General features: G+C 37.6%; 1 protein-coding gene across 6 annotated transcripts in view; it reads left to right on the top strand.

The window, feature by feature from the left end:
- LOC122653123 (kinesin-like protein KIN-UC) overlaps nucleotides 1-12,062 on the top strand; it is a 114,799-nt gene that overhangs the window by 23,224 nt on the left and 79,513 nt on the right. For all 6 annotated transcript variants that reach the window (XM_043847061.1, XM_043847064.1, XM_043847062.1 and 3 more), the window contains 2 exons: nucleotides 1,075-1,224; nucleotides 6,249-6,337. In XM_043847061.1, coding sequence (XP_043702996.1) covers nucleotides 1,075-1,224; nucleotides 6,249-6,337 — 239 coding nt within the window. The remainder of the gene's footprint in view (nucleotides 1-1,074; nucleotides 1,225-6,248; nucleotides 6,338-12,062) is intronic.

Below are 12,062 nucleotides of genomic sequence, written 5' to 3'. Positions count from 1 at the left end.
TGTAATGTGATGAGCCATTCACATCAAACAAATCATGCACAGCTGGAATGTTAACAAAAGTTGCTCTCAAGATCAGATGAGAGTTGACTCTTATCAAGGTCAGATGCTTCAGACTGTTGCTACAGTCAATACTTCGGCAAAGATGACGATTCCAGTTTTAAATGATTTGTGTTGCTCAAACACCCCAGATCCTTTCGGAGTCAATTTGGGGTTGCCCCAAGATGACAACCGTGTTGTCAACAAGAAGAAAATCTGTGGTGGGAAAGGAGTTAAAAATCAAAAAGACATGAGCCTTATATTCTAAAGGGGGGCATAACCAGTGCACGAGGCTCCCGCCACTGCGGGGTCTGGGGAGGGTCATAATGGATGCAGCCTTACCTCTGCTTCGCAGAGAGGCTGTTTCCCGATTCGATTCGCCACTACTAGGTTGCAATGGAGCAACCTTACCGTTGCACCGAGGTCTGCCCTCATGGGCCTTATATCTGATTCTATCTAAAATCAAAGAAATTTGGCAAGTGTTTGTAGTTCTAATTTTTGTTTTGTCTTATTATTTTATATACACTTATACAGTTTGACCTGGGAATTGGTACAAGGGAATATTCCAGCATACTATATGAAGCATAACGTTGGATAACATGTGTAATGCTACTTAATGCAAGTTGTACCTGATTGGCTTCTTGGATCACAATTCTCACCACAGTAGTTAATGCTTTAAATATCTATCAGAAAAATAGTTAATACTTTTCCAGGCTTGTTAGGACGGACCAGCAATCAGCAATACAGAACACTTTAGAAGTTTCTAGATCAGTATCTATGTTTAAATTCCTACAGTCTAATTTAGATGAATTACTTCTCATGACTGTCTATTCAATAATTTCTTCTTCTTTGTATGATATACTTTTTCCTCTTTCATGTAATGTATAGCAGTATAGTGTCCTAAACAAGTACAGTTACTTAGAGGGCACCCATTCATACTTTTGGGGTTAAATAGGATATTTGGTCTATTGTGTGCTAAAACTTGCAGTATGCTCTTAGTACTTTATTGTCTGATCTCTTGATATTCTGATGTTCCAGGCAGCAATGGCCACCTGCTAGAAGAGGCCAAATTCATAAATCTTTCTCTCACTTCCCTTGGCAAATGTATTAATGCTTTGGCTGAAAAAAGTCCTCATATACCTACAAGAGATTCCAAGCTCACAAGATTGCTTCGTGACTCCTTTGGAGGTATCCTTATATTATTTTCAACTGTATTTATTAAATAATCTTTGCTGCATGTAAAAAAATAAAATACAGAAGCAATACCTAGGATGATATGCATTGTTGGTAATATATCGTTTGCAATTACCTTTTGAGGTTTGTTCCTAGCTTATTTTTAAAACTAGTAAAGCTATGAATAATTCCACAAATCATCTCATCCACGAGTTCTCCAAACTCCAAAGTGTGTTTTGTCCAATGTGGTATTTTTTTTTTTTTGGGTGAATAATTAATTCATTACCAAAGAGAATTAAGAATACAGGGGGCCCTAATAAAGGGGAAAGAAAAAAACAACAAATAAACAAAGCAAGGTTAGATCCTTAGGAGGAGGGAGAGGCCTGCAAAAGAGAGGGAGAGAGACCCCAGGAAGCAACAATATCCCTGTTCCTTGGGGGATCAATACAACGGGAGGAGATAAAGGAAAGCTTGTTCCTAATGTCAAAGGAGATGGTGTTCCAAATCTGCTGAAATGATCGAGAGTTGGGGGGGACCATTTCCTGATATTTCGCTCCATCCAAATCTGGTTGATGGCAGCACTAAAGGCAAGCTTGCCCACAACATTGCAGATAGAAGATCCGGCAAAGGACATGTCAACCCAATTCCATTCTCGCTGAAAGGGGAGAATCCTACGACTCTTTGGCCAACATTTTGCAAGGACCCCTTTCCAATTGGAAGAGGAATAGAGGATAGTGGACAAACAAAAAAGAGATGGTCAATATCTTCCTCAGCATTCCAACATAGGCAAAAAGAGGGGGACACTGGGATCTAGAGATGGATGAGGAAGGACTGCGTTGGAAGGCAGTTGGAGAGAGCTCGCCAAACCGTGAAGCTGTGACAAGGGAAGAGGTGCTTAAACCAAACATGCTTGCGCCAAAGCTCTATTGAGACCCTAGACCGGATGAAGTCCCATGCCTCTTTGGAGCTGAATAGCTCTAAGGAGCTTGGGATCCCCAGATTACCCTGTCTCCATTACCTTGAAGCCTATTATCCAAGAGGGGCAAAGAGTTTCACACGACTGAGAGCAGAGGCGATGAAGGAGCCAGAGGACCAATCAGCAATGCTAATGATATTGGCGACCATAGACTGCGTGGAGAGACCCAAACTATAGATGGCTCTGGCACTAACTGAGTTGAGAAGCACACCCATAGGGTACCAATGATCAAGTGGAAGAGAGGTAGAGGAACCATCATCAATAATGGTGGAGATGGCTCCAAGAGCAATAGATCGATGATGCGGGATCTTGCGCCAGACTCAAGAAGCATCAGAAGAGGAAGAAACAGTCCAAATGGAGTCAGTCCAAAGTGGTATTATTAGCATTGAAACTGAAATTAGAATCAGATTTGGGACTTGAAATACCTTAGTTTTGTTTTTAGTTGCTCATGTATACAGCTAGGAATTGGTTCAATGTCTCCTTAATATTAAATGAAGGAACAACTAATGCCTAGGAAATGTGGGCCATTCAGGTGAAGCTACTCCTAGCATAGGGAATCAGCTCTTATTGAATTGTGAGGAGCCAATTATTTCCTCAGCACCTGAGGTCTCTCCTTCGGTGTGGACCAAACCAGGGGGTTAGACCATTTCTTGTCAAGAATGTCCAAATTCTATAAATCCTACTAATCATGGCCATGTAGTGATTTCAAGGTTAAAAGTTTGAAAAAAAATATCTTATTTCGAATTTTTTTTTTCCTCCTTTGGGTTTTTAACTTTTAAAAGAAGGGTACAAAGGTTAAATTTGTGGGAAGAGAAAACTAGGTTGTAAGTTCACAAGTAAATAAGTTAGAGCTTAAGGTTATGGATTTTTTGAGATTAAAATTTAAAGAAATCTCTACCAGTGAGCCAGGTTGGGTAAGATTTGGTCAACTATGTTTATGATATTAGAGAATGGATAGTGTTAATTTGTGAATGGTCAGTTGGTCACATCTCACAAATAAAAAATCAGAGCAATAACTGGAGATTAAAGATTTGATATTAAATTCTGAATTAAAGAACCAGAAAATACATAAGATAGCATTGAAGAAACTAAAAGAATGAGGACTCTCATCTCTGTTCTTGGACAAGAGTCAGGGTCTTACTGATGTAGATCGGAGAGATGATCTGCTAGTGATGGGGTTCCTTCAAAGATAGGGGAAAAGATTCTGATTTGATGGTTGATACGGGCAAGATCTGATAGAATAGTTTCAGCTATGGTAAGAGAGAAGTCGCAAGGAAGAAGAAGAGAGGGAAGAGGGAAGAAAGGGAAGACAGAGGGAAAACGTGGGAAAGAGAGAGGGGAAGACAAGAGAGAGAATATAGTAGGTAACAGCCTCAATAACAAAGTAAACTACTTCAATCCATTCAATCAAGTCGTGGGGGCTTGTGAGTCTTTACTATGTATATATAAAGCTGTAAAAATAAAAGAAAATAGAAAATAAAACTGGATTTAAAACTACCAATTGATGGGCTGAGTTGGCAGTTCTTTATTGACTAAAAAACTGATCCTTAAGTCCTTCCCATCGACCAGCTGCTTTGAAAGGTATTTTATCTTCTAATGTTCGAGATTTCGGTCGAAACACTGTATACCTGCTAGTAGTTTTAGTCTAAATTTCGGTAGGTTTCGGGTTTCGGTTTCGTATCAACCGAAATTTCGCATGGTTTTGCCCATTTTCGCCTGAAATCACTAGAAACCCCAGTTTTTGAGTATTTTTGGCCAAATCAGCTGCAAATCTTGGTGGAACAATCAACATGTTGGAGACTACTACAACACATCTCCGGTGACGATTTGGTGCATTTGAGCGAGATTTGTTGAATATTCAAACTTTTAAATATACCCTTTTTCCCTAAAGTTAATCTTTCGAGCCCACCCGAAACTCTATGTGGTGTTGAAATAGATTAGGAGCAACGGCTTTGTAGGGGTCTTTTTGAGTTTCACATTTGTTGACAGTTGTACACTTATAGTTGTTACATTTGTTCACTTGTATGTGTACTTGTAAGTTGTAACTTTGACAATTGACATTTAATAAAATTAAATGGTTTTTCTTCATTTGGAAATTGTAATGCATATTTTAGCTGTTTTCATTGAATTTGATGTGTTTCAGTACTAAATTATGTGTAGCATAGGCTATATTTGAAAAATATACAGGCAAGTGCACCATCAACCTAGGGTATGAAACCAAATTAGCATTTTGTGTGTGTTTTTTAACAATCTAAAGGTTATATTATGTTTAGAGATGCTTAATTAGGGTCTCCCTGAAGTTTCGGGCCATAATATGGCCATTTGACCATCAAAATGGTCAAACGAGACCAACCACCGAAACATCCAGGGTTTCGACCAGGTTCGGTTGAAACTGACTTCTCGAACCTTGCTATCTTCACTCAACCATCTAATAACAACTAAATAGATAAGGTAACATCCTCCTGAAAAAAAGGAGAGTCCTAGACTGAAACAAAAACTGACAACTAGACTCTAATTATCAATAAAATAAAAGGAAAAAAACTCCTTACGATAATGCACGATATGGAGAAGTTCTTGAAACCGCAATCTTTACAAATTGGGCCCCACGAAATAAGGTTCCTAAAATTCAGGAAACCTATAACAGCATGCTATAAAAAACTTCTCCAAACAGCTCCACGAAATCTGGTATCTAGAAAAGCAGATCTGAACCAAATCTTGAATCGCAAGAGTTGGTTTGAGCCATATGAGCCAAACCAAACCAACCCAACCCAACCAAAACCAAACCAAACCAAACCAATTCTGCATTACTTACCTTTCTTGAGCAAGTCCCAGATGGACTTTGGCTACCATAATTCAACATGGATCACCACAGCAAGAAATAAACTTTGAGTGAATATCTTTATTAGAAATTATGTATTCATGTGCTTAATAGATTATATTATTAATTGATATAGAGGGGCCTACATCTTGTCATGTGCTCTCTCTCAAGTTGGACTTTAGCTAGGAAGCACAAAGGAACTTTGGGATTAATAAAATCTTTAAGTTCTGAACAACTTTTTGAACTATTTAGTAAAAGACTTGTACCATATTTTGTGAGGTCGTGTTTCAGCTTCTACGTTGAACATATTGTTCTTGTGAATGCTGAGATTGGTTAATTCTTGCTACAGTGTCTATAGATCTCTATTGTGCTGTGTGCCTTTTTCCCATCATAGCTTTTTTTCGTTTGAGGGTTCTTATGTTTATTATTGTCCTTTTTCCATATAGTATGTTAACAGACCTCAGAAAAACTTTTTATCGTCCTTCTAAATTTCTTTTCATTGCTTGAAAAACTCAAATAACTGAAAATGAAGATTCCAATTACAGATTTTTAACTTTTGTAATTTAGCTTAACATTATCAGTATATCTTTTCAGCTGAGGTCTCTCTTAGGGCAGTAAAACTTCTAGAGGTTTGGGCAAATTCCTACATGGAAAGCTCAGGACACAATTGAATGAATATGAGATCAAAATTTGACTAAAACAGTATCACTAGTCTGATTGGAAATCTGTGGAATTTAAATTTAGGTTGCTTCGTACCTTGCCCCAGTGATGTTTAGTAAATAGCGTCCCTGTTATTAAATAAGAAGGATAATGGATTTCTTGATTCTTTCTTTTTGTAATTTTTATATCAATATTTTTTACTTTCACTATCCTCCATCCCACAGAGATGGCCCTCCTTTCCATTTTTTATGTCCCAAATTTTTGTCTATCTTCCATACTAGGTAATGAATTTTTATTGGCTCTACTTTCGCCATGCAATAAGTAATAACTGCCACAACTCATTTAAGAAAAATTTAAAGTAGTGAAGGGAGGGTAAAACTGGGAAGTAAGATTGTTTTTAATGCATTGATTGCCCCTCAAATTTTGGGCTTTTCAGAGAGGATGGTCATTGGATAAATAAACCTTTCCAGTTAGAGTCCCCCCCCCTCCTGCAGTAACTTCTTTGCATAAATTCTATATGTCAACTTTCCATGTCCTGGTTCAGTTAAATTTTTGCGGAAATTCACCTTTATTTTTATCAATCAGGTTCCTCAAGGACATCTCTTATAATAACAATTGGGCCTTCTGCACGACATCATGCAGAAACAGCTAGCACCATAATGTTTGGACAACGAGTAAGTTTATGGTGTATCATCTGAAACTTATTATGAGTTTGATCAAATTTTCTCTGCTGTGCTTACAGTTTATTATTATTACATCTTCTTATATTCGTATGCCATTTCAATCTCTTGATTGTGGTGAGACTGGCTACTTATTGATTTTCTCCCCTTATGCTAGTGCTATTCTAGTTGTGCCATTGAATCCTCAATGAGTATGACTTGCTCTGGCAAATCAATGTGTTTGCATTATCTTATGCATGACACTTGTTTATTTGACTTCCCAAGAGAAATGATACTTAAATCTTTTCCATGTTTCTTGGTATCATTTCATGCTCCACTTGTGTGCTTCTTTTGCAATTATTGCCTTTTGTGGATGCTTATCAAACTCAGCTGTTTTTTCTTTTCCTTTCAATTGGGCTTACCAAAAATTTTGATTTCATAGAAGCCACCAAACACAATCACTAGGAAAAAGTAAAGAAATTTGATAGAGGTTCAAATTGTATCCCATATTCTCAGTGAATTATCTCTATATGTATAAAATCCACCTATATTCTAATTTTCGGAGGACTCAAGCAAAGGACAAGTCATGTTTGGTTGAAATCCTTGCAACCTTAATGTAATGTTGGCACTATTGCCAGTGAAAAATGTTCCATATGGAGGAGACACACTATCGAGATCACAGAGAGCTTTTGTAACCGTTAAAAGTTAATACCGCAGGGGGTTATATCACTAGGGGTATCTTTGAAGTGCTGCTCTTTATGTTTCAGGGGTATATAGTTACTTGCTCATATATAGTGAGGAGTTTTATGTATTTATGCATTTTTAAGTATTATAAACAAGGAATTAAGTATCGGAGCGTATCGTACCATCTCGGCCGATACGTCTCGGTACCGGTCATGGCCGAGAGGAGACAGGTCGAGACATATCTTTTTTTTTTAAAATGTAAATGTCTCCAATGTATCGGTATGTATCGACCGATACATATCGATACGATACGATACGGTCGATACGTATCGATACAGACGAGACATGATTTAAACCAGTATTTTATTATTTTTGAAATAACGATACATATCGAGACGTATCGAGACGTCTCGGTATGTATCGATATGTATCGACCGATACATATCGATACATACCGAGACGTCTCGATACGTATCGGCAACTTAAAAACCACATGGGCCCAAGTCTTCTCAAGACAGAAAACTCGAGCAGGAGCAGGCTGGCGGAAAAAAAACAGTACCAGCTTTGAGAAACCATAAAAAAACATCTTTAAACTTGGTTTTTGCCAAAGATTTGTTGAGGGCTTTGATTCCTTTGCCAAAAACGATCCTAAAGGAGGTGAAATCTCATCATTTGCTGCATCTAACAGCCCACATTCGAAATCAAAAGGTGTTCTTGAAGGGCAAGGTAGGTTTTTTGAAAAAAACTTGATTCTTTTGTTTAAATCTTTGATTTTTGGTATTTTTTTTGCTATGATTCAAAGGGAATATGTTAAACTAACTTAGTATTGCATTCTTTGTATACATTTACAAAGATTTGAGTTCAAAATCCATGTTTCTTTGCATTTTTTACCCAAAACCGAAAATTGCTTCTTTAAAGTGATTTTTTTTTTTTATTTTCTTCTAAAATTTAAAACAAATGCTTATGTATATAATATATGTACTATATTATGTATAGATCTATCACATTCCAAGAAGATTATATATTTACCCTAAAATCTATCACAGTAGTCACTCCTATTGTTGAAGACCCTTACAGACATGACTTTGATCCACCCCGAAATTCTTCATTGCAATTGAGTGACTTTACATGTAAGAAATTTCATCTTTTAATCTTTTATAACAATTTCAATGTGCCGCACTTGTCTGGTTATTGATTATTCACAATTCTTAGTATATATGCATGATATATGACACAAATTGCTTGTTTATATTGTTTTTATTGTCCAAAAGTGTATTTCCATGTGTATTTTGATCTCATTCATGCGTTTCTGCACCGATCGATACGTATCTCCGATACGATACGATACGTCTCTTAAAATCGCCCGACCGATACGATACCCGATACCGATACTTAAATCCTTGATTATAAATATATCTTGTGCTGTTGATTAGGGTTAACACATCCTAATCGACCAGCCTAGCCTTTAGTTTCTCCTCTATTCTCTCTTCTCTTCTTCTTTCTTCTTTGTCTTCCATTGATCTGTGAAAGTACAGGTTACTGTTGCTCTGATTTTGTCACAGTAACCTGGTAAATGGTTCTATATTTTTGTACAATGGAAATGACTCTTCAGTGCTTTTGAGAAGGGTTATGACTTGTGAGACATCAAACTACTGCTATTACTGGTAGATCATAGTTGTCAAGGCGTCGCTTAGGCTTCCAAGCGCCTTGACCGACTTGAGCGCCTTGGTAGGCGGGTGCCTTGGTCGCCTAATTGGTGTCGCCTTGAATTTGGACCCTCACCAACGCCTTGGGTTGCCGAGACGCCGTGACAACTATGTGGTAGATGTAAAGTCTAATAAAGATGAAGAGGGTGATTGATTATCTTCTTTGATGATGCCATTGCTGGAGTTGCCATGTCTTGTTAGTCAATTGTATGGGTAACTGAAGTCTGAATATTTTTGATATACTCATCAACCAGTTTAGTCTATTTCAATCTGTCTTCACCACTCCCTCCTGATGATTCCAAGTAATTGAAGATGAAACTCGAAAAAGAAAATGATTCGAGCCGCATCAGACTTTGGATGGCAGAAATTTGATTAGTTTGGTTCACTTCCTGAGTAAACCCTTGAGCATGGGTCTTGAAAGTTCGCTTTCTTGACCTTCAAGGTGGGCAGCATTCCTTTACCTGATACCAAGTAATTGGACTAGAGTTCAGGGAGATTCAATATGAAATTATTGTGGAAGTGTATTGGAGTAGTTGATTCATAATCGTAATTATAAAAGATTTATGTTGGATTCTGAATTTTGTGTCTAGTTTTTTTTTTTTTTTTTTGATAGATGTTTGTCTAGTTTCCCTTAGGCTTTGCTTGTTTCAACGGAAAAATCTTCTAGAAAATGAAATTTTCCTTATGTCGGTATTTCTATACCATTTGTTCTTTTTTCTGATTGTACATGACAAGAAAGCATATTTAGTCATGGCTGGAAGGGAAAAGAATACATGAAGTTGGTGTCCTCATTAAGTGGCCCTTTCTGGAAAACATCCAGAAATTTAAAATGGAAGTCACTTTCCAAAATTTTGTATTGGATAGCAGTAAAATAATGTCTTTTCAAACCAATACAGTTTCCTCTTTTAAGCACTTCCTGTATAATATATCTGGTGAGACAAGCGGAGCCTTGAGGAAGAAGTAATCGACATGGAGGAAGAGCCTACTTGTTGGTGTCTACAACTTGGGAGTCAACTAGGGAAGAACATCCTAGGGTTTCTTTTCTGTTAGGGCATAGTTGTGTTTCCATATTGCCAAAATACCACCTGATGCTGTTCAGATTTTATACCAAGAGGCAAGAGTAATGAAACAAGTTAATGTGCACTGTTATTTGTTCCGGAGATAAGTGGTTATTGAGAAAGTTAATAACTGTCCTGCTGTTATCAGTGTAAAGAAATTTAAACCTACATCAGAATAAGCTGAACTTCCACTAAGCATGTCAGTTTTGACTCCACAAGCAATTTTGGCCCTTTTGATGGGCATTTCCCAAGAAATGTTACAGAAATTTTAAGATAGCATGAATTTCTGGCTTGAGGATAACATAAGAAAAAATAGAAATGTCCAGTTAATACTGGAGGTGATGTTAAGTGGGCGAGCCTTGGCACAACGGTTAAGTTGTACTATTGCAACCTGTTGGTTGCGGGTTCAAAATTTGGAAACAGCCTCTCCTGCGAAGCAGGGGGTAAGGCTGCATACATTTGCCCCTTCCAGACCCAGCAGTAGCGGGAGCCTTATGCACTGGGTTGCTGAAAACTGGAGGTGATGGTAATAAATACTTGGTACATACTTACATGGTACTAAATCTCGTTTCGTTTCGGTGTTTCGGTCTGACCGAAATTTCCGAGATACCGAAATTTCAACACGAAATATGGTATTTTTCTGTGGGTGTAAAATGCCAAAAATGACCGAGATTTCCGAAATTTTCGAAACGAGATTACGGAAATTTCTGAAACGAGATGACCGAAATTTCCGAAATATTCGAAATATTGCATTTTTTCATATCGGACTTGCGTTTTGTTTCGGACAGGTCAAGATACTCGAAATATTCGATATCTCGACCGAAATTTCGCGAGTTTTAGTACTATGCATACTTAGGGTTCAGAATACTACTAGAAAAGATAATAAATAATAAAACAAGTTTAGGAGGTAAACTTACTGGTTATCAGTTACATCTAATACTATAATTAGGGATTCATAAAGAAAACCCTTATGTTGTCTGTAACGATCTAAAGTTCTATAATACACAAAAGTGCTATCCAACAATATTGAAAATTAAAAATAGATTGCTCAATTCTTGTTTCCGTTGATTCTATTTCAATCATAGTAATAATATGCCCTTCGTTGAGAAGAGAAGTGTGAAAGAATGATTTGGCTTGTCCGTAGTGACAGAGGCTCTTTATTATAGATTGGATTCAGATTACAAATATGGTATGCTTAGCTAGGGCTGAGTCACAATACAGTCACAGTCCTTAGCCTCTACGTACCTTGAATCTAGACAGGTAACCCTTATCCTTAACACTCCCCCTCAAGTTGGTGCATAGATATCTTTCATGCCCAACTTGAATACAACAGGATGGAATGACTTGGATGTCAATCCCTTTGTGAATATATCAGCTAGTTGATTTTCTGAAATGACGAATGGAATGCAGATCAAGCCTTCTTCAAGTTTCTCCTTGATGAAGTGTCTGTCAATTTCAATGTGCTTGGTCCTATCGTGTTGAATTAGATTATAGGCTATATTGATTGCAACCTTATTGTCACATTAAAGACGCATAGGTCCCTCATGAGTCACTCCTAGATCAGCAAGTAATACTTTGAGCCAAATGAGTTCATAGACACCTTGAGCCATTGCTCTGTACTCTGCTTCTGTACTTGATCTAGACATTACAGATTGCTTCTTGCTTCGCCATGTGACCAGATTTCCTCCAAGGAACGTGCAATATCTTGAGGTTGAACGATGATCATCAATAGAGCCTGCCCAATCAGCATCAATAAAGGATTCCAACTTCAGATTACTATTATTGGAGAATATGATTCTTTTTCCTGGAGCTGATTTTAAGTATCTCAGAATCCGATATACTGCCTCGAGATTAGCAGTCTTTGGATCATGTAGAAACCGGCTTACAACTCCCACAACTTAGGCAACATCTGGCCGGGTATGAGAGAGGTATATCAATCTTCCTCCAAGACACTGATACCGTTTACTATCCACTGGATCACCTCCCTGACTGCTTAGTTGATGATTAACTTCAATAGGCAAGTCTTTAGGCTTGCATCCAAGCATCCATGTCTCATCAAGAATATCTAGGACATACTTCCTTTGGGAAACGAAGATAACCCTTGCTGGATCGGGCTACCTCAATTCTAAGGAAGTATCCGAGTGGTCCTAAATCCTTGGTTTAAAATTCAGTTGGCAACTGAGTCTTCAACATAGAGATCTCCGTATCATCTTTGCCAGTTATAACTATGTTGTCAACATAGACTCTAACAACAATAATTTTACCCTCGCGTTTGGTAAACAGGGTGTGAAT

The sequence above is a fragment of the Telopea speciosissima genome, chromosome 2 (genome assembly GCF_018873765.1).
Source record: "Telopea speciosissima isolate NSW1024214 ecotype Mountain lineage chromosome 2, Tspe_v1, whole genome shotgun sequence".
Taxonomy (NCBI): domain Eukaryota; kingdom Viridiplantae; phylum Streptophyta; class Magnoliopsida; order Proteales; family Proteaceae; genus Telopea; species Telopea speciosissima.
This window is presented reverse-complemented; position numbering and strand designations above follow the sequence as displayed.